This window comes from Micromys minutus, assembly GCF_963924665.1.
Source record: "Micromys minutus genome assembly, chromosome: 10".
NCBI lineage: Eukaryota > Metazoa > Chordata > Mammalia > Rodentia > Muridae > Micromys > Micromys minutus.
In genome coordinates, this window is record NC_137979.1 from 43,824,972 (window position 1) to 43,848,430 (window position 23,459).

At 48.4% G+C, this 23,459-nt stretch overlaps 1 protein-coding gene across 2 annotated transcripts; it reads right to left on the minus strand.

The window, feature by feature from the left end:
• Window positions 1-557: 557 nt before the first annotated feature.
• On the minus strand, window positions 558-23,344 carry SP2 (Sp2 transcription factor). 2 transcript variants are annotated; one of them, XM_080922311.1, is made up of 8 exons: window positions 15,500-15,615; window positions 13,366-13,518; window positions 9,856-9,932; window positions 7,865-8,836; window positions 4,430-4,742; window positions 3,201-3,375; window positions 2,868-3,061; window positions 558-1,702 (listed from the first exon to the last, which is right to left on the minus strand). In XM_080922311.1, the coding sequence occupies exons 3-8, from the start codon at window positions 9,922-9,924 to the stop codon at window positions 1,602-1,604; spliced, it is 1,824 nt and encodes a 607-aa protein (XP_080778437.1). In that variant the 5' UTR covers window positions 9,925-9,932; window positions 13,366-13,518; window positions 15,500-15,615; the 3' UTR covers window positions 558-1,601. The 2 variants fall into 2 exon arrangements, with proteins under 2 accessions (XP_080778437.1, XP_080778438.1); XM_080922312.1 differs by lacking the exons at window positions 13,366-13,518; window positions 15,500-15,615 and adding an exon at window positions 23,270-23,344.
• Between the last annotated feature and the right edge of the window lie 115 nt (window positions 23,345-23,459).

Consider the following 23,459-nt stretch of genomic DNA (forward strand, 5'->3'; position numbering starts at 1 on the left):
TCTGCCAAAATGAAAAGGTCCCCAACGAAATTTCTGCTCTACAACCCTACTCAAACCCAGAGCTAACCCTGACGAACCTGCTTGGTCCAATACCTCCCACTCTGTGGGAACAGTATTTCCTGCAAACCCAACCTTGTGGGCCAAGGCTCTTGATTCCTTTAGCTTCTGACTGAGGCAAGTGCCTTCCTCAGGGCTGGGGACAGAGGTACAGTAGGGCCACCTCAGGAAGTCCTTTTAGGGTTTGCCTCTGTCCTTGAAGCAAGACTGGGAGGGGGAGAAAAAAGCAGAGACCGCACTAGTCTCTGGGCTCCATAGGTCCTCACAGGTGCTCCGAGAGCTGGGCTCCTTTGGGACCAGGACCAGGAGGGTAAATGAAGTACACAGCTCCCTCCTCGGGAGTCCTTGTAAGACCTCTGACATAACACAAAGGAAGCCCAACTGCCAAACGCAGACTTTGCCTCGGGCAACTAAATTTATTAGCAAGAAACCTTTTGTTAGCCCAGTACTGACCAACAAAATACATCTTAATAAAGGATAACAAACCTTCACTTAATTAATAAAACATCCTCAAGCAGTTACAACAAAAAATAAAGTTGGATTTCTGTTTAATTTAAAAGCCTCAAAAATAACAAGCAATATGTTTTTTAAAACATGTCGTAGACACAATTGTCTATTATACAATATACACTGTACACAATGGAGCTTGGGCAGGTAGGGTGATGAAGGCGTGGAGGGGGTCGGGATGAAAGGTGTTTTCATGTGAATCCAGATTTGAGTTGAAATGTCATTTAGGAAAGAATTGTTAAAGTGAGAAAAAAACAATACCAAAAAAAAAAAAAAAAAAAAGACCCTCCTATGCTCAGCATTGCCCCCAACCCTAAACTGAACGCAGGCGAGGGGGGAGGCGACTAGCAAAGAAAGGAAGGGAGCAATTAAATAAAATGTCTTTAAAGCACACACGTACACAGTGTTCATCATCTGAAGTTGAGTATAAGGCAACGTTCTCCATAGAAAAGAGGGAGTGGGGAGTCCTCGGCATCTGACCTTTCATAGGAAGTTGGAATGTCTGGAGGAGAGCCGGGGCAGGGCTGGGCAGTGGAGTGGAGGCAGCCTCCCACCTCCCAGAGGTGAGTGTCAGTGGGAGGCTGGGTACAGGGCCCCAGGGTGTCCCTAGCAGCCCAGGAGGAGTTAAGGGGGACAAGGAGGCACAGTGGGGGGAAGGGGGCCATGGCACAATGGGACTCGGCAGTGTTGAGGAAGGGTTGGGGTGGGGATAGGGGGCTCACTTTGCTCCTCGACGGAGTGAAATGTATGTTTTTTTCCTTTGGAAATAAGGGTCCCCACGCGTCCTGGTTTAGAACGTCTCATTGGGCATGGCCTGTGTCCATAGCCTGGGAGGCCAGGAGCTCATGATGAGAAGGGCAGAGCCTTTGGAAGGAGAAGAACACAGGAATAGAGTCCCTCCCTGTGGGGACACAGCCACAGAACAGGAGTGGGGTGAGGGCTGCCCAGGATAATTGTGGGCACCTGTCCATCATGGACCCAGGGCCAATCAGATGGGGAGGGTGTTCCATCTTCAGGACCTCCTGCCTCGGTCAGCTTTACAAGCCCTTCGTGCCTAGGTGGGTCTTGTAATGCTTGGTGAGGTGGTCACTTCTCATGAAGCGCTTCTGACATTGGGCACACTCAAAGCGCTTGTCCCCTGGGAAGAAGAAATAACTGTTACCAAAAAGGGCATGCAGTGTCACTGTCCCAGCCTCAAAAGGGAGAGGCCCCAGAATGTGAGGTCCCCTGGAAAAGCCAACTTGGCCTGTCTAAGCACTCCGCCAACAGCCCCTCTTGTCGTCCACTGATCACACCTCTCTGCCCATCTAACCTACTTCGCTCTGGTCTGTTCCTCGGTCCTTGCCCAGGCTGCTTGTCCTTGAGCTTTATACCTGTTTCATTCTGTCTGGACTGTGTCCCATGGACTTGAAACCTTGATCAACACCTTCCTCCTTGCAGTAAGACTTCTCAGCCCTGAGCACCTACTGAGTCTAGACCACAATGACACACCCTGTGTCTGAGGGGGTGTGACTCACCAGGAGCCGAGGCATGTCCCCACCTCCAGTGTCTGCTCAGCAGGGCAACATTCACTACAACAGAATCTGCCAGTGTGGACCACTGGGCATGCCCAGGACAACTTTAAGGGACCTTCTATAGCGTGGCACTTTTTATAGTGTGCATTAAAGCACATAATAGTGATAGCAACCTTAATAGCAAACTTAGGCTGCCATCAAGGCAGGCTTGCAGTAAGCCAGGCATATTGGAGCAGGCCTGTAAGCTCAGCAGTTAGGAGACAGAAGTGCCATGGATTTAAGGTAAGCCTAGGCTACACAGCAAAATGTTGTCTTTAAAAAAAAGCTGAGTGTGATGACTCACACCCATAATCCCAACAGCCGGAAGTCTGAGGCAGGTCTACTGCAAGGGCAGCCTGGGACACTTACACATCTGGTTACTGTTCTCTCTCCAAAACGAAGAGGGGCAGGCCAAGAGAGGAGGAAAACATGGTAGCTTAGTTCACAGTGCTGTACAGAGGCTGAACCAGAAGGACCTTAAGCAAAAAAGTGTGTGGCCTTGAGAGCCCAAGGCTTGGAACCCAGCTTACCCACTACTAGTCACTTGTCCAAGCCTTAGCAAGGTGGACATCACTGAGGTAACCCTCCAAGGCCTTACTGGAACTGACTTATCTGCAAATGCTAACACAGTATCTGGCATACTTAAGCACTACTTGGGATTTGTTTTGGGGTCTGGGTGGTGTGGATAGCGTAGAAGCTCCTAAACAGGCAAGGGTGACAAAGGGCAGACGAGGGCACAGGTTAACTGACCTGTGTGGGTTCGAGCATGCCGCTGGAGTTCGTCGCTCCGTGTGAACCTCTTTCCACAGAAGAACCAGTTGCAGACAAAGGGTCGCTCGCCAGTGTGCAGGCGAACGTGGGCCCGAAGCAAGGATGTCTTCCGGAAAGTCTTGCCACAGTCCGGGATGTGGCACACATGCTTCTTCTTGCCCTGCTCCCCAGACCTGGGGGGTTGGGTTCAGAGTTGGGGGAGGAAGTGGGAGGAGGGAAGGGAGAGAAGCCACAGGAAGTTAGGGCAAGACTTGTCCCACTGAGTGGCCTGTGGAACAGGAGTGTGGGTTTGGCCCAGGTTGGGCATATTACCTCTTCTCCCCATCCTTGCAGTTGGGACATGTGCAGGCCATGCGCCTCCGTTTCTCCCCTGGCTGGGCCTCGCCAGCTAGGGCCTGCTCCATCTGCAGCTGGATCTGGGTGGGGCTGAGCCCACTGATGGTCAGGTTGTTTCCAGAAACATTCTGCACCGTCAGCTGTTGCTGCCCTATGGGAGAGAGAAGGGCATGCTTCAGGAAAGGAAGCCCAGGCTAGCTCTTCTCTCTCTTGGGTTAAGGAAGACTCAGGGGGCCTAACACACTGGATGGAGGCAGTGAAGGCCAGAGGCCTCCCTGAGATTCTACCCCTGCTAGCTGGAAACTCGCCTAAGAATTTCTGTTCAAGGGCTTTGGAGCAATCATACTAGGCTTCCTTGTCCTCTCTGTTTCCTAAAAGTGGACAAACCCAATACATAAAGTGCTAGACGTTCACTAGAGGGCAGCCATGAGCTCATGCCAGGCAGCTTCAGCTCCCCCATCTCTATTTTAAAGATTTCTTGTTGTATTTTATGTATATGGATGTTTTGTCTGTGTGTATGTCTACATACCAGAAAAGGGCATTAGATCCTACGGGACTAGCTAGAGACTGTTGTGAGCCACCATGTGGATGCTGGGAATTAGACACAGGCTCTGGACGAGCAGCCAGTGTTGCTAAGCACTGAGCCATCTCCCAAGTCCCTCCCTCTTATTCTCGGGGCTGCATGCACAGCTCATATCATCCTCAGTGCTTGTATAGCACAAGCCAGTCCTACTGCCCAGGACACCCTTCCATGCCTCCCACTCTCAACAGTAGCCACTCTCCTTAAGAAGCCTTCCTTAGCTGGACAGTGGTGGCACATGCCTTTAATCACAGCGCTCAGGAGGCAGATGCTGTTTTGGTCTGTGGTGAGTTCCAGGACTGCACAGAGAAACCCTGTCTTGAACGCATAACCCCCAACCCCCAAAAGGAGTCTTGACTTCATGACTTAGTCACCTGACCTGGGCAAGTGAGTTTGTATATTAGTTGGACACATCTTTTCTTCATCATTATTCAACATCTGCAGTTATCATGTGGTCATGTGACTTACTATCTCACAGTACTACTATAAGGACCTGAGGGGGACCAGGCAAATGCTGGACATCATGTTGGATGGACAGCATGCTCACGGCTGATACTGGGATTCCCATGTGCTGAATGCAAAGCCTTGCTGCCGGTACCCTCCGGGCTTCAGGACTTTCCCTCACCGCCAGTGTTGGTGATGGTGACAGGCACACCCTGGACTTGAACACCATTGATGTTGATGGTCTGCATGGCCTGCGCGGCTGCTGCCAGCTGTGCAGCGTTGAGGCTGATGATGCTCCCAGCAGGTGCAATCTTTGGCAGGGGTCGCTCTTTGCGGAGAATTGAAGCTGAGTGTTTTTTGCTGGTGCCACTCAGTTGGGGAGTTCGGAGTGCGGGGCTGTTACAGGTGACCGTTGGTGTGGTTGCAGCTGTTGCTGGGGGACTGTCCTGGACAAGGACTGTCTGTACCTCACCAGAAGGTGTACGGATATAAACCTGAGGGGCCAGAGAAAAGAGTGTCCTAAGAGAGATGGCAGCATGACCTTCCTTGTCCAAGGGAGAACTGGGACACCTCTGTCATCTCATCCAGCCCAAGAACACACGTATGCACTACTGATGTTTAACAGGGCCCATGATGCCCTACGCTAAACTGGCATGAGTGGTTACTGACCTGCAACCAAGCCTTTCATCTGCTTAGCATGGAAACATTAACTGCTAAATATCAAAGCTGCAAGATTAGTTTAAAAAAGCACACTAGCAGGGCTACAGTGACACAGAGGCCAACTTAACCACAGCAAAACCGTCTTTAAACAGGAGGGCTGGAGAGGTGGACGGGGTTCAGAGAACAGACTGCTCTTCCACAGAACTCACAATCATCTGTAACTCCAGTTCTAGGGGATCTGATTCCCTCTCATGACCTCACACACTATGCTTACAGACATAGTACATGTAACATACATGCAAGTAAACCACTTATACATAGTAAGATGATAAATTGTTTAAGAGGAACGTGATATTTATCTTAAATGTCTCTTCAAAATACTAATGAAATACAAAGAGGAAGAAAAGTAAATTTTATGTTCAGTGTGTGTGTGTTTATGTGTGAGAGTATGGGTGTACGTGTGCTGTAGCATACTTGTGGAAGTCACAGGACAACCTTGGGTGTGAGCCTTCGTGTGAGATGGCCTCTTGTTCACTACTGCATATGCCCGGCTGGCTGGCTCATGGAGTGTCTGATTCTCTGCCTTTCATCTCTGTGAGCACTGAGGTGGCAATGATAGCTACAGCAGCCAGCTTCGTGTGCCCACACGCTGGTCCTCGTGCACAGCACATGCTTCACCCACTAAGCCATCTCCCCAGCTTTGCCACTCTGTCACCAACAATAGGACAAACAGATCTCAAACTGCCTTAGAGCATCTGGGACACTTCAGCTAAAACATGCACAGTCTGAGCCCACTCATGGGAATATCACATACACAAACTCGAGGACATTCTATAAAACTAGCCTCTGACCTTCAAAAGTCTCAAGGTCACGACTGTCAAGTGGTAGAGCACTTAAGTGCCTAGGGTGCACGAAGCCCTGGGTGTAATTCCCAGTTCTGTGGAGGTGGGGGTGTGAGGAATTCTTTCTGAAAGATCTGACCAGAGACATGTGGCAACTGCATGTAAGGTGGACAGAGTCCTTAGCAGTGAAACCCGAGTGGTGCCTCCCCATTAGACACCAGCATCGCACCAGTGAGTTTCAGGCTTGGCGGCTGCAGTGTGGACAGGGCTGTGCCTGTGCGGGAGAGTTACAGCATTTGGAAGTGGGAGGGGGACCCTGGTGGCAGTGTATGCTTAAATGATCCAGGGAGAAAAAAATCCTTTGTAAAACTGTGATTTTAACTGGGGTTGTTTTTAATTCCTGGACACTGAAGACTGTTTTTAAAGGATAACATGAACCTGCCGTCCCTTAATACACACAGAAGCCGCATCTTTTTCCCAGCTCTGCAGTAGGCCACCATTTTGTACTCGTTCTTTCTCTGAGGTAGTGAGTGGGCTGGCTGAGTAACTGGAGAGCAGGAAGGAGAGGACCTGCCCCTTCTGTCTTCTGCTAGCTCCCGACCCCTGAGTTAGGTGAGGGTCCCCTCTCCTGCGGGTGGGTACTGAGAATGTTAATCACAGCATGGCTCCATTTGGTTGCTAAAATCACTGGGCCTGGCTCAGCCTTCTGAATGCTGACTCATTGTCAAGATTTATTTAATGTATATGAGCATACTGTCGCTGTCCTCAGACACACCAGAAGAGGGCATCAGATTTCATTACAGATGGTTGTGAGCCACCATGTAGTTGATGGGATTTGAACTCAGGACCTCTGGAAGAGCAGTCAGTGCTCCTAACCGTTAAGTCATCTCTCCAGCCCCTGACTTAACTTTTAAACATTCCCTTTGAGCAGTCCTTCTTACAATCATTCCCCTGTAGATAGCAGACACTGGGGAAGGAGCAGTTTGTCATTCATGGCTCTGGAGCCTCCTTTACTGCCCGGTCTGCCTCGAGCAGCATTAGGCTCATCTAGTCTTGTCTGCTTTTAGAGTGGGCTGAGCTGGTGACATAAAGGAGCAGCATCTGGGTGTGGTGGTGCTAGCTTTTGATCCCAGCCCTCGGGAGGCAGACAGGCAGATCTGAGTCTGAGGCCAGCCTGGTCTAAAAAGGAAGGAAGGAAGGAAGTAAAGGAAGGAAGGGAAGAAGGAGAAAGGGAAGGAAGGAAGAAAGGAAAGAGCAGCTGAGCAACTGTCAAGGCAGGGTACAAAGCAGCAAGGTGGCAGGTCACTCGGCAGCTAAGACAAGAGTTGAACAGCTGGCAGAATGGCCAGCTCACTTGACAGCTGCAGAGCAGAAACAGCTGTGAACGCACTCCCAGAAACCAGAGGTCATCATATTGAGTGGAACATGGCAGGCTCAGGAACACGAATCTGTTTTCTCCCTTAAGAGGAATCTAGACTAAAGGGGAAAACACGCTCACATGCCCACGTGTGCACATGCAATGAATGGAACAAAAGGAGAAACTGTCTCTCAGGGAGAATAAGCAGAGGTGGAAAGAAGCAAGGGTATAGCTCACACTTGTAATCCCAGCCCTGAGGTTGGAGCAGGAGGAGTCCAAGTTTGAAGCCAGCTTAGGCTATGCAGTAAGGTGAAGGCCCATGTGGGACACAGGGGGAAAAAGGCCTGCCCTCTCCTCCCGTTATTTTTTTTGTCATTAGCAGTGGCCAGCATCTCCTGAACCTCCTTATGTTACACAAATCCTATGGCTCTGGCTCAAGCTCTCATGCTTGCTATTATATGTGGTCTCATGTTAGACGTACTTTATTATCAAAGTATATATAGCCCGTTCTGACCTGGAGCTACCCCATAAGGAAAGAAAAACCAGACCAGATATCCCTGTTCCATCTGATTTCTACACACTAGGACTACGTGGCCTAAGACCTGAAGAGACCCCAGGGTAGAAGCCATTTCCTGCCCACCCCAAATGATGGTGACTCCAGCTTCCCATCAGATCTGGTGATGATCTGCCTCAGTTTCAAAAGCAAGCCAAAAGGGTGAGCAGAGGAGAGGGAGGCAGGGCAGAGGGACTGTGGTACCTGGGTTGGTGTTGGTTCAGTTGTCTGGATCTGAAAGTTCTGGGAGGGCTTCTGGGGAACGGTGGGGAGGGTGGCAGAGGCAGCCTGCACCACCCGCAGTGCCTGTTGGGGGATCTGGACCACCTGTTGCTGCTCAGCCTTGGGTGGCACCACCTGAACTTGCTGGACCACAGCTGGCTGGCCCCCACCAGGGCTCTGGACAATCAGCAGGTTGTTTCCTGCCTGGATGATGTTGTCTGCCGTGGTCTCTATCAGCACCGTCTCCACCTGCTCAGCCACGGCTACTGATGGCTGTGACACAGGAAGGCTCTTCTTCCTAGCTTTTTTGTTAGTCTTAGACAATGGGGTGGGAGGGCTCTCACTGAGGAGCTGAGCAGGGGCCCCAATATCGCTGGTGTTCACCAAGTTGTTGAGTGGCAGGGTGAGCGTCATGTTGCCACCCCCACCGGTCAGCTTCACCACGCTGGCCCCACTCTGCACAGGGGTGGTAGTCGTATTTGACTTCTGGACAGGAGCCGGCTTGATGGGGACGGGCTTATGGCCAGATGTCGACGGGGTGATGATGGCTTGGTTGGTGCCTGGGATGATCTGGATCTGGTTGGTGAGACCGGGCTGCACCTGGATGGTCTGTGAACTGCTCCCTTGAATCTGAGGAACTTGGTACTGGATACTTGCATTTGATCGGCTCCCTTTGTTGATCAGGGTGGGGTTCTGGATCGCAAACACAAACTGCCCACCAGGGTAAGAGGTACTCAGCTGGGAGCCCTGAATCTGAAGTATATTTCCTTTAGATGACAAGATGCTAAAGCTATTCTTGCAGGGACTGAGAGGGAGAGGGGCGGGTTTGATAGGGACCAGTTTCCTTGGGGTAGGCTGGGGGGGAGCAGGAGGTGTCACTGCAGCTTCAACAGCTGGGGGGCCAATTTTGCTACATGTCGCAGCAAGCAGGGCCAAGGGAGACGGCTGAGAGTCCTGCAAACATCAGAAGAAGAAAGGAGTGAGATGGGCGGAGTAGCTAGACACTTGGCCCTCGAGATCCTCTCTTCTCAGCAGCTACCTAATCCTATGAGTTATTCCCCACTCCTGTGGCAAATTCTCTCTCTCTCTCTCTCACACACACACACACACACACACACACACACACACACACTGCAGTGCCTCCTGCTGGTTTCTCTATGAGGTAAAGGAACTAAGGGTGAAAACCCCCAGCAGCAGCTCTAAACACAGACCAACAGCACAGGCTGTTCCCCCACTGGCCTTGCTGGCCCAGTGTTAGCAGAGATAATGACACACCCAGGTATTAGATGGAGTTCAACCAACTCAGCACAAGGAAGGAGAAGAGAGGCGATTGAAAGGGAAGATGACATGAACTCACTTTCGATAAGGGGTTTCTGTTTTTGTTCTGGAGTGTGTTGTGTACACGTATGTGTGTTCGTGTGAAGGGTACGTGAGTATATCTGAATCAGTGTATGTGGAGGCCAGAGCCTAATGTTAAATTCTCACTCTATGACTCTACCTTGTTTATTAAATTGTTTATTTAATGTATTTAGGTGTGTTGCCTACATTTATGTCTATGGATCATTTAAGTACTTGTACTCAATGCCACTGAGGTCTCTCCATCTCCTTTACCTCAGCAGGGTCTCCTACTGAATCTGAAACTCACTGACTGGACAAGACTAGTTGTCCAGTAAACCTCAGTGTCTGCCTCTCTAGTGCTGGGATTAGATGTGCACTTCCAAGCCCAGCTCAGCTTTATACACAGGTACTTGGAGTTGAGCTCAGGTACTCATGCAAGTGCAGCAAGGACTTTACTAACAGCCGTGGCCAAGTGTAACGCGCTCTTTTTGCTTGGCCCAACGGTGACATCTTAGCCGGGTGAAAAGTCTTAGTTCAGAAATGAGAATAAGCCTATGTCCCTGGGTGTCTGCAGCGAGGGCAAATGGGTCTGAGTGAGGCGGAAAACCCACTCCAGCAGTCCACCGTGCACTTGCCTGGGTAGTAGCGGCAGCAGGCTGCAGGTAGTCACTGGGACTGACAGCAGCAGTGGCAGCCATGCTCATCTGTGAATCTGTCGGGAGAAAGATGGAGCCATGTAAAAACCCCTGAAGAGAACCCAAGGCCCCAAGCTTCAGCTTTTTTTTTGTTTTGCCTCTGTTGTTGCTTTTCCAGCAGTTAACTACTTTTCCTGCAAGGTCCCCTTTTCTTTTGCTTACACTCATCTATTCAGGCCAGGCCTGCCTTAACCATACTGTCCCACAGCCATCTAAGACTGGGAAAACTGGGAGGCTCCTGGGTCAGGACTGGCTGTGCTGAGTCCAGAGTGCCCCCTGGTGGACACTGGTCACCCTCTGAATTGGGCAGAGCCTCTAGCCAAGTCTTGTTCTAAAGCAAGCTACCAGCTCAATCCAGCTGGAGCTAGATGCAAACCAGTTTGGGAGTGAAGAAAGGCTAGGCCAGCATTCCTGAGCAGCAGGACATACCTGTCCTATTCTAAAGGTTGTTGGCTCAACCTTCAAACAAGGGCCCCCAGTAGATGGCAATTCCTTTAAATCAGAAATTCTCAACCTATGGGTCGTGACCCATTTGGCAAGCCTCTCTTCCCTAAAGTGTTTATATTGCACTTTATAACAGTAGCAAAATTACAGCTATGATGTGGCAGAAAAAAATAATGTCTGGGAGTCACCACAACACAAGAGACTGTACTGAAGGATTGTAAGGAAGGCTGAGAAGCACCACTTTAAGTGGATTTACACAGTGTAAAGGTCACAGCCGAGGCAGAGCTAACAATTACACATAAGACGAACAGTGAGAATTCCATTTTGTGTACTTAGAGTAATAGCTGGCAGACTTTTTCTCATCTCACTGCATTTTCTCACTTCCCCACAATTGGATAGTTGACCTCCATAGCCACAGGTTCTGTAGCCACAGATTCAACTAAATATGCACCAAAAAAATGTTGGTGCTACATGATCTGCAGATGATTTAAGGTATACAGCAGATGTGTAGCTTACATGTGACTTCTATGCACCATATAAGAACATCAGTGGGTCCTGGTACCTCCAGGAGCTCCTGGAGCCAATCTCCTGTGGGTACTAAGGGATCGCTGTATCCTCTTATCATTTTTAAGTTTTATTTTTACTTTATTTGAGACAGGGATCTTGCACCATATCACAGGGTGTCCTGGAACTCATTCGTTAGCCTCTCAAGGGCTGGGATTACAGGTGTGTGCCACCAGGCCACTTACTTTTAATAAGGGAGAGACTAATAAAGGAAATTCTACTTTGCACTTCAGTTTGACTTAAAAGGTAAACAAGATTGGGAGCTGTAGAGATGGCTCACTGGCTAAGGGCACACTGGCTATTCTTCTAGAAGACCCATGTTCAATTCCCAGCACCCACATGGTGATCACAATCCTCTGTAACTCTAGTTCCAAGGTATATGATGCCCTCTTCTGGCCTCCAGTGCACATTGTACATACGCAAGTGGTATAAAACATTCTTGCAGGAAAAGACACACATAAAATTTTAAACAAATAAAGGGCAAACAAGAGATAGAATGTGGTGGCACATGCCTTTAATCTCAGCACATGGGAGGCAGAGGAAAGTGGATCTCTAAGAATTTGAAGCCAGCCTGGTCTACATAGTGAGTTCCAGGCCAGCAAGGGCTATACATTGAGCCCATTTCCAAAAAAACAAAGGAAAAACGGAAGTGCAAGTGCTCGGGGTGAAAGACTGCCATGGTGGAGTTATAAATCACTAAGGCAAAGCAACTGGGAAGTCAGACTGCTATTTCACACTTTAGGAAAGCAAACTTCAGGAAACAGAGATGAGAAAGAGTGCTTGGGAGATTCACGGGATAAAAACTCAGAAACTGAGCCCATGTCAGAAGTCTAGTGAGGACAGAGCTCAGGGAGAAACACAATCATTTTTTTTTTCCAGTCCCCTGAAAGATAAAAGGTAAAGGGGAAACAGACTGGCTAGGAAGCAACACAGTGCCTTCAGTGATCACCAGGCCCCAAGCCTGTGAAATGCTGCAGAGCGAGGGAGATCCTGCAGATGCTGCGGACTGTGAAACCAGAGGACAGCTCTGTGCAAAGTGGACATGTTACAGACACAGATCTCTGCAAAGTCACTGCAGCCATGAAGGAACAACCACAGGTAAAAGCACCCAGTTGCAAAACACAGTCCTGTGGACACAGCCAGTTGCTTTTAAAGGTTCTAGATGGAGCCACTGGTAAAGAGCATGTACCATGCATTTTGTTTCAACTGACATTGAAATGCTCATAGTATTTTTGTGAACAAGGAGGAAATGAAGGCAGGGTGATCAGATTATTTGGGCTAAGGGTTGGTAGGTATAAGCCACAGTATCTCCACCTCAGACTGGGCTCAGGACCAGGGACCACAGGCATCTTGGATCTTTTTATTGACATGTTTTTCTTCTGGTAATTGTCATTGTATTTTAATTAATTAATTATTTACTCACTGAGGATCATCATACTAGTCTAGCCTTTAAAAAGAAACTAAAAAATTCAATTATAAGACAAGAAAAATAATATTGCTCATATATTATTCCCCACACCAGGCTATATTTGGAGTCTTGGGCCCACTGTAAGGGGTATTTCCAATGAGAGAATTTCAAGCTTCTGACCCTGGTACTTAACTCTGTTCAAAGGACAAAACCAAGCCACCTGTGTGAATGTTCAAGAAGCCAGGTTTCTGTTTAACTTGAAGATACCTTTGAAAGACAGAGTCAGGTGCCTCTGCGGTTCCCTTTCTCTGAAATTGTTTAACCAGAGACAAGATGTATATTGTTGGAGATGGAGTGAAAAGTTGAACTAAATTTTCTTTCAAATGTTTATCCTTCTGAGATACAAGGGAGATCAAGTGAGAGAGACCTTGCCTAGCATGTGCAAGGTCCTTGGTTACATACCTAGCACAGTAAAACAGAACAAACAAACTAAAAACCTTCAGGCCATGTTGTGTTGATAAAAACGTACGAAGAGTTAGTTGAAGGTATTCAGTCTCCTAGGAGGCTCTCAAGGATTCAAGTTTATTTAACAAAACTCAGAGAGTGATGCCCTTCCTGTATTACAAAACACAGACATGCAGCGAGGCAGAGTAAAACGTGGAGCAAAGACAGATCAGCACTTCCTAACCACCTCTTTCTCCTGCTGTAGCCCTGGATCAATCAGTTTGGAAACCTGGTTGAGCTCCAGAGTTAAGCCATCAGTTCTAAACCCGTGGGTCCTGACTCTTTTTGAAGGGGTGTCAATTGGCCCCTTTCATAGGAGCCACATATCTATCAGACATTCACATTACAATTCACAATAGGAAAATTACAGTTATGAAGTTGCATCAAAATAATTTTATGTTTGGCAGTCACCACACCACAAGGAACTGTAGCGACTGGTCACTGCGGTAGGAAGGTTGAGAGCCTCTGGGTCAGAGGGTGAAGCGGAGCCTCCTGCTGAGGCTATGGGTTGCTGCTACCCAGCTGCGTACCTCATCTTAGTTTCATTTTCCTACCCAGCTGGGCCATGAAATACTTCTTAGTCTAAAACCACTGTGGGTGTCTTCTAGGTCACTGAGAGCTTTGTGTGGTCCCTGGGCAATCAAATGGGAGAAAACTTTCCCTGCCACTGCAGAGTTCTTATCCTGGAAAGAAAAAGAGAAAGAAAGAGAGAAGCACTTCTGGTGGTGTGTGGATATGGACGTGGTTAAGGAAAGACAGACACAGACCCGCAGATTCTTCCCAGCAGCCTCACTTCATCTGCACCCTGTGTTTAGAACATGTAATGTGGATTTAAGTCATGCTTGACTCCCCTCCACACTACTGAAAGCACTGAGTGGAAGAGAAAGCCGCAGAGGGGCTCAGATATAACTCTGTAATTGTTTCACACCACTGCCACAATGCTACAGTTTTCTTTCTGTGCTAGGGGTTGGACCCAGGGCCTCACAAACATATGGCAAATGCTATCCTACTGAACTATTTCTAGCACATCCACCATTTTTTAACAGTGTCACAGTATGTGGTCATCAAAACCTACAATTTAGCAATATGGGTGATAAGGATTACTGCATATCTCTCCTTTTTTACATGTATTTATTTTGTGTGTGTTTGTAACATATGAAAGTTACAGAACAATTTAGACCCAGTTCTTCCCATCACGTGGGTTCTCCAGTGACTGAACCTCGGTTATCAAGTTTGGCGGCAATCACCTTATCCTCCTCCGCTGAGCCTATCACAGTCTTACCAAATATTCTTGAAAGAAAAAGAGTGCGTGTTTCTCAGTGGTAGAATCTGCATCTTATCATTAATCCATTTCAGCTAAGACTTCCCTAAATCTCTAAGCTGAAGTTTGGCAGTGATCTTTAATACAAGCAGTAATGACCGGCACATCGCAGCCCCGAGGAAAAGTCCTGAGGGTGTTGAACAAGGCAGCAAGAAGGAAGGAGTATCAAGTAACTGAGGGGCTGAACAGAACCCAAGGCCAACGGAAAAGCACCTAATTTCCAGACTCTTCATAGCACGTGCCTCCACTCCTTCTCCTGCCTTCTCCTGCCATCCCCTCCACGCCTCCTCCACACAACTCAGCTGCTGCTACCAGGTGTCTGCCGCCCCTCCAAATTCACTCCATCACTAAAATACTGACATTCTTCAACAAGTGTCCCTTCTCACCCAAGCTCTCTTTCCTTGGGGAACTCTTTGTTCACATGGCTTCAGACGGCTTCCATGGGCTCACTCCCAGGTCTGTGTTCAGCCCAGCCCTCTGTGGCCCTTCACTGGGTCAGCCAGACACTCCCAACCCAGAGCATTCCCTCCTGACCTGTTTGTTCTTTCCCCTCCCCAGCCTCCACAGCCCTCCCTTTGGATCCCAGGAGCTTATCAGTTACCCTTCCCTTGCTTAGGGCTCTTCTGTCTTTCAGCAGATGCCTGCACCTTTAGGCCAGTTTTCATTTTCCTTCCTAGCAAAATTTATTGACAGCCATTTTGTAACTGGTATATCATGTTCTTGGGGTCCTTTCTGGACTGAGATGAAGTCAGTCAGAACTTTTGCTAGCATCAGCACCTATTACAGTGAGAGCAGGCCTAAGGTATGGGAGTAAGGACCTGCTCTTCTGAGTAAGCTGTGTTGGTCTTCACTGAACTACTGATAGTAGACCTGGTTCCTGGTACAGGTCTGGGAGACGGGGAGAATACAGAGTCTTTGGAATGTGTAGTTAGAATCCCAGCAGGACCCTGAGCATCACCCTCCTGGTACATAATTGGGTCCTCATCATTCTTGGTACAAGTTTCTCTCCTTTCTGTTCTCCAATCCCAAGGCATGGTCCTAGCTTAAATGATTCCTCAGCTCAGGCAGAACTCCCACCCACAGCCTCCAGGGCAGCTTTTTAACCTCTGGCCCACTCTCTTTATCCAGCCAGTCACGTTTGGAAGACTGTAAACCCAGAACACTATCCAGCCTCTCCCCCTGACTACACCTCCCCCATAGTTTACAGAAGCTCTTCTGATAAGTTTAGAAGAACCAAGCACCCAGCCTCCTCCCTCCTTGTCAGCCATTCTCTCTCCTGGGAGCCAGAAGCAAGCCCTCTCCCTTTGGAGGTTTATAATCCCTAGAGGTTGTTTCTCACTTACTCTCCAGAAGCAGATGACCTTGTTGGGTGTTAATGCTCTGTAGTGGCCTCACCACAGAGCAGGGAACTTAGATGGCTCTGTGCAGGAGGGGTGGGCTTTCTCTGGCCGACTGGGTTGGGAGAACCTAACAAGAAGGACCCTGAGCCCCGGCTATCAGGCTGTCCTAAGATGGAACGGGCTCAAAGTCCACACTTGGACCCTAGGCTACTGGGCTTCTTCTTCTTCTTTTTTTTAAACCTTCCCAGCTATGGCTTCCTGGCCCTCCACTATGGTATTTCCCCAGCAGGAATTCACTCTGCACAAACAGTCCTTCTGGTGGCTATTTTGGTCAGTCTGGCTGGGCCATAAGCCAGTAAAGCAGTTTCTAAGGCCAGGCTTTCCCAGTTGCCCAGCCTGGAAGAATTCAGAACTAGTGAGGGAAAAGCAAGCCACGGCTGGTTTTAAAGAGCAAAACTGGACCTCCAGGGAAACTGGTGAATGAATCAGCCTGGATGGAGGGTGGAGGGAGCAAGCTGGGCTGGGACAGACTCCAAACTGTCCGGAAAACTGAACACAGGAAGATGACGCTCATGCCTTTCATTGCAGAACTCTGAGCAGATGCTACTTAATGCCACAGGCCAAAAGGAGAGAACAGATATCCTCTCCATCCCAGCCTGACCCCACCACTCAGCCATGACCCTGAGATGTACAGAGGACTTTATCAAGAAGTTACCCTTCCTTTCTGAGCTGCGATCCCCAACTTCTCAAACTCTTCAGTCACTGAGTAGACTCCTCACTCCTATGGTTAAAAAAAAAAAAAGCTTACCTTTTATTTTACATCTTAAACATATTTTATTTCTGTGTACATGTGTGCACGTTTGTATAGGCCATGGCCAACACGTGGAAGTCAGAGGACAACTTTTGGACAACCCACCCCATGTGGGTGCTGGGATTGAACCCATGTTGTTAGACTCTGCCTGATATGACAGGCTAACACCTTGAAGCACTGAACTAACCAGTAGGCTTCCAACTTAACTTTTCAACATCATAGTGCAAGACAGTATACTCAGAATTATGTCTTCTACTTTTAATATTCAGTAAGTTACATGATATACATTTCATTATAAATACTTTGAGGTAAATGACTTTGTCCAACTCTCAGCAAACCTGAGTCTGGTTTTTGAGGTAGGGTCTCATAGAGTTCAAACTGGCCTCAAATTCACTATGGACACAAGGATAACCTTGAATTCCTGATCCTCCAGCCTCCACCTCTGGAGTGCTGTGAATACAGATGTACACCACTCACTATAGCTGGCTTTTAAACCAACATAACATTGCTGTATTATTTGAAAGGTTGTATTAAAATACATGTTTGACTTCCAGTCTTTTCAATTCACTATAAATGTGTCCAAGGAAGCTGGGTGTGGTGGTGCACACCTCCAATCCCAGCACTCAGGAGGTAGAGGCAAGCAGATTTCTGTGAATTCGAGGCCAGCCTGGCCTACAAAGAGAGTCCAGGACAGCTAGGGCTACACAATGGAGCCCTTTCTTGAAAAAACAACAAATAAAAAAATTTATTCAGGAAACAGCTTCATCCTAAGGTCAGGCAGCTCTGTACTTGCTGTTCCTAATTACTCTCAGTTGTTCTTGACCTTGGCTACAGCCAGGCTGCAATACCCCATTCCTCCTACCAAAACTGCCAGTGCTACCAGACCCCATGTTACTGAATCCAACCGCTAACTGCTAGACCTGAGCCCTCATCCTTTGTGATCTGACAGCCGACTGTTCTTGGTCCTAGCAATAGCTATTTTATGGTTTCCCAAGACAGCTTTCCTACCTGCAGGTTACTTCTAAATCTCTTATGGTTCTTCCTCTCTTTTCAAATTCTAGGCAGTTAAATTCTAAGCCCCAGACTCCACTCCAGGACCTATTATTTCTGTCTTATCTGTTTTCTGGTGATTTCATCAATTCTCATGGCTTTCAAAACCAGTGCTACACAGATACTATAGAATGATGACGCTTGAGTTTCCGTCTCCAGACTTTGCCTCCTGCCTGCTGTTGACATCCTCGCTTGAACATGCTAGTGGGCATCTTGAATGAATGTATGCAGCCCTGAATCATGTTTCTGACAGCTCCTAATTCCATGCCTCTTCTTCGAACGGCGAACTAACCCCATCCTTCCAACTGCTCAACCCCAAGACCTTGGAGTTATCTTTGATTTTTGTTTTATTCCACATGAGGCAACAAACACATCTAGCTCTAACTTCAAACTACACTCCAAACATGAGACTTTTACCCTGACAGCATCACCTAAATCCATGTCTGTATCTGGGCAGCTGAGGCCACTGATCTGTCAGTCTATTCTCAACACATCAAACATAACTGAAGCCACATCACTACCGTGTTCAGTTTGTCAAGAGCATCCCATCAGACAGCAGAAGCTCCAACCACCATGCACAGGCCTATCTGACCTGACTTCCTGTCCTCCCCAAAGTTCCTGGGCTCTTGTGTCAGGTCCTTGTGCTTGCACCCACATCTGCTTGGGTCACTCTAGACAGAACTGGTTCAATGCACGCCATTGTCAGGGTTCCATGAAGTCCCCATCTCAATGCGTCCCTGAACGCCCTGTGGAAACTGTCTTTCACACATCTTCCCTCCCTCCCACTCTATTTTTATCCTTAGCACTTACTGCTTCCCAGCAAGTACTCATTAGTTACTTAATTACTGTCTTATTAAGAATGCAAATTTCCTAAAGGCAAAGGTGTCTCTTTTCCTCACTAATGGACCTTTAGAACTTAGCACACAGTTGAAGCTTTATATATTTGCTTAATAAATTCATGAATAAATGAATCCTGAAGGAAGGCAGAGGGAGTGATGCTAAATGGAGTTTAGCATCTAAGGAGGGCTGGGGTGTGGCTCAGGTGCTAGAGTGCTTTCCTGGGGTCCCATCCCCAGTACCCAGTATACAGTGAGTGTGGCCGTGCCTGTGTGAGCTGCAGCAGGTCAGGCACTTCAGCCCCACAGATGGCACTGCAGCTCCAGGCTACACGTCTGCCATTTCCAGTTAGCACACACATGGGGGACGTCAGACCATGACAACATCTAAATGTGAACACTTTCTGTCTCATTTTGAATTATTTTCTTCCAAGCATGACTGCTGTCACTCCTAGTTTGCTTGTGGCCTGGGTCACAAGGCATCAATCTGGGGGCAACAGGATGATGGGAACGCTTCAGCACGATGGAAGCTGCCCCAGGAAATCATAAAAAGCCTTTCCAATTAAGAACAACCATCTGTAATGGGATTCAATGCCCTCTTCTGGTGTATCTGAAGACAGCTACAGTGTACTCACACACATAAAATAAATAAAAGGAAAAAAAAAAGAGTACTGGGACTTAGAACTCTGTCGTAGAGAACGAGAGAAATAAAAGCAGGAGTCACCCCCAAAAGTCTCCTTAAACACAAACAGGCTCCCTTTTTTGCTTAGGCAATGTCTTCGTGAGTCACCCTTTGAGCTCCTCCAGGATAGGACCAGATTCTGAAATAAGTAGTGGCTTCGTCTGCCTGGAGAAGAGGAAGGCTGGCTTGCCACTTACTCTTCTAAAACCCGGAAAATGTCTTTGTTTTTTTTTTTTGGTTGTTGTTCTTCCTACAACTTCTACTTAAACATAAGCCAGAGGCAGAACCATTTCACTTTTAGTCGCATGACCTATTAGCTATTTCCTAATCCCTATTCCCACTCTCAAGAGCCACTTTGTGATTTTTACCAAATCTCACAAGAGAGGTGACAACCCTAAGCCAATGACCAAGTTCTAGAAAGACATTTAGAAATGTGCAGTGATTGCTAATCCTTCCCAATTTCACCCTGTGGCTGACATGAACAGCACCTGAAGGGCCTAAATCACCACACTGAGGCAAACTAAATCACCACACTGAGGCAAACTAAATCACCACACTGAGGCAAACTGGCATCTCAAAGGATTTAGCCTTGGCCACCCAAGCTAAACCTCTGCACTGTAATGTAGCAGCTGCTGGGTAGCCCAGCAAGCAGTCTTGGTGTTGAAACAGAGGTAGCTAAGGGATGAGATGCCCAACATCTGACTCCAGTGGCTGGGCTTCCACACAAGCTTGTGCAGTGATGTGACAGGCTTGAGGTCTCAATGCTGCCAGGAGCTCTCTCTGGGGCACAAAGAGAAACAGCAAGAGGGAATACTTTGGCCATCTGCAACCCCTGTACTGAGCAATGGCTTATCTTGGAGCATACCAGCCTGGAGTGCACCCTGAGGAAAGGCATAGAGATGCTTGTGACAATGACAGAGAGTCTTCCAGAAATATACTAAGAGGTCTGGCTTCCCCAAGATGCTGGTGCTGATTCTGAGCTTGCTCCAGTGTTTTGTTTTTACCTTCAGGGTCCCATGAAGCAGTAGAAAAAGTTTGCTACTTCATTTGTCAACTGGAACAAATCCACATGACACCAGACATCGAGAACGACCCCCGAGCCCCATTCTTACTTAGCCTGGCTCCATTCATACTTTCAACCACTTTTACCTTCCCACCAGGCTCTGAAACAACCATGACCCTTCTACCCTGGGACCTTCGGGAAAGCTGCTCATGGAAACATCTGTTGGTTATGAAGCTCCCTGAGAGACAGAACTGGAACGACATTTCAGAAACAAAGGCCTGAAAGCAGGCTGTGGAAGAAGAGGGAGATGGGCGTGCAGGAGTACTCACAGTAGTGCACACAAGCACCAACAGCTGTCACGTGCACTTCCAAGCAGAACCACTTACTTATCTGGCCTACCCTGTGGGGATTTCCTTGTGTTTGTTCGTTCGTTTGAGACAAGGTCTTTCTATGTCCCCACCCCCACCCTGCAACTCAGTAACCTAGGGTGGACTCAAATTCTCAATCATCCCCAACCTGGGTTCCTGGTTTAGTACATCCTGGGAAGAAGTTCACAATCCTTTAAATCACTCAAAAGGACAGTCCAGACATGCCACCCAATAAACATAAGGAAGTATATGACCTTCTAAGAGATTACTCCAAGTTCACAGCCCACAAGGCTTAAAATTGGGCCACATAATGCTGCCAATCACATGTGCTCACAACACTCCATACAGCTTTTACAGCAAGGTCTCTCTGCCTCTTCCACTCTGCGGCCACGATCCACTGATCTAAAATAATGACTGATATTTCCAGTGTCTGCAAGCAAAGTTTCCAGTTTGAGTGTAGATAGAACAAAGAAGAGATGGACTGAAGGAAACTCAGAAAAAAATGTGCAATTTCTACAGAAATGGGAGTGCTCAGGGTCTAGAAAACTGCTAGAGTTTACTAGCTGGCTGCAAGGAGCTTTCAAAGTTGTTCTGAGGGCTACAGTTGGGCAACACTTTCTTAAAGAAAGCTCGGGATTGCCACATATCCACCGATGGTCAGACTTGTCACTGCTTGGTACAAGAGAATATAACTTCTCTAAAACGATATTCAAGACCAAAATACTAACTTCCCTACCTACGGGAAAGGCATGATCTTTTTACTGCTTTTCTTCTCTTTAACAGGCATCCACAGGCTCAAGGTTTTTGATAATTTTTAATACATGTATTGGTTTTGCTCTCTCTGTGTCTGTGGGGGGTGTCTGTGTGCATAAGTGTTGAAGTTGTTTCTCTCCTTTCAGGTGGGATACAAGGATTGAACTCACTTAATCAGACTTGGCAGCAAGTGTCTTTACCCACTGGGCTTTCTCAGTGATCCAGCCGAAAGTTTAAGTTAAATCTAAGTAGAGGCCATCTATGTGGTATCAACAGGGATGTCAAACTCTTCTCCCTCAGAGCAGCTGGGTGCTCAGAAGATCCGGTTATGGACAAATCCTAGTTAGTTTTCTTTGGCAAAGAGTCTGTATCTTTAGAAGCCTAGCTTAGGAGCTCATAATGGGGTTAGAACAGCTTGTTTATCCTTATGGCTGTTGGTTTTAACCAAAGAGGAAATCTCTGTACAACCAAGTAGAGGGACTAGAATTAGATAACTCACCAATCACCTCAGCCAAAGAAAACTCATGCTAACTGGTATTGGTATCTGTTTGGTCACTAGAAACCAAGCAAATTAGTACACACCCACACCTCAGCACTTGAGAGGCTGAAGCATAAGGATCCCAAGTTCAAGGCCTACACAGATTATAGGATGAATACGCGCCAACCAGGGCTTAATAGCAAGACTATGTTTCAACACCCTAACACCTAAATAAGAAGCCACTGGAACACTGGCATAAGCCCTACTGGTAGGTTCTGAGATCAGCTCCCTTCATTGTCCTTAAGAATTTAAAAGAAAACAAGACACTGCAGTTACATTCATCACTACAGACAATGGACTTCTTTGTGTCAATAATGGAAAATGCTACTGTGGTCTGGGCTCCTTCATTCCCTCTGCTTCACTATGCTGGCTCACCCTAACCTTTCTAGCCCAAAAATTCCACCCAGGACAGCTCTACGCTGACAATACAGTTCAGCTATAAAGATGCTTGTCTAACATTTGTGGGGATCAAGATTCAACCTTCATCACAGCAGAGGGTGGGGGTCAACTCAGGGCTTTGTCCTCTGTGATGCCCAGGACCTGGGCACAGCATAAAACAGCTGTAGACATTCCTGCTAGCACACACTTAAATGTTAATCACCTTTCTGCAAGGAAATCTGTAAAAAGGGGACCTTGGGCCAATTCGTAGCTCACAGACCCACTGGCTATGGTCTGCTTCTCTCTTTGACAAGCCTCCACAGGCCCAAACGTTTTTGATATGTAATGATCCAGTAACCTCCTAAAAGGGGGAAAGTTCAGGAGAAAAAAAACAAACGGAGTTCCCCTGGATCAGGTTAATTATGAAACATGACAGACTATTAGAATCAAAACCAAGCAATGTAGTGAGTACAAGTTTTCAAATGCCCAGAGCAGAAGACACTTCCTTTTCTACTAAAATTAGAAAGGCACTGGGAAAGAAACCTAAGAAGGAAGGGAGGAAGCTGAGCACCATTAAGCCAGCAACGCGGATGGAGGAAGAAAGCGAGCATCTATTTTATTTCTTAGGTCATCTCATACGAGCGATAGCGCCTACGCTTTCTTGGAATTCCAGTGCATTTTTGCCTCACCCCACCCCTCCCACCTCCTGCAAGGGGCATCGGGCCATAGTCTGGGAACAAGTTCTCAAACTTCTATTCCAAGAGCTTGCACACACCTAGCCGCAGGCTCAAGGACCCAGGCATAAACATTAAAAGTCCGTTTTTCAGTCAGCAGTCTAGGACGTTCCCTCCGGTCCTGACACCGTCTGGGACTGCGGTGGCCCGGCCAGCAGGCTGCAGCTCAGACCAGCAGGGCCCATCTGACTGGCACCACTTGGGTCTCAAGCCTTGGCTGCCCACAGGACGAACCCGAGGGGGCGTCGGCCGCCTGCGTGGAGTAAATTCAGGCACAGGCTGAAGGCCGAGCGCGACCTGGGCAAGGGGGCGAAGGGGGTACCAGGCTCGCCCCGCTGCCCGCGCCGCCTGCCAGCCCCGGAAGCGCCGCCCTCCCGCCCGGGGCTCCGAGGGGCGGGGAGTCTAACGCCCCCTTCCGGGTGCCTCCGCCCGGCCGGCCAGCCGCGCTCCTCCTCCGGGCGGGAATCCTTCCTCCCCCGCCCCTCCCGAAGCCGGGCCCCGGCGCCAGTCCCAGTCCCAGAGGGGCACCCCCGGCTCCGGCCTCCCCTCCCCGAGGACTCTGCCCGTCTTCCCGGCCCTCAAGGGCCGGGAAGACACCGCCGGCAAACGCCAGGACCCACCGCTCATTACGACATCTTCCTCCCTGGCCTCCGCCGCCTCCGCCGCCACCGAGAGCCTGACACCGCCCGCCTAGCACCCGCCAATCCCGGAGCCCGCCACCGCCCGAGCGACGGCAGCTCTCACCAATAAACGCTCGGTACATTGGGGACCGACAGCATTTTCAACCAATCATTGGGAATCATCTAGAGT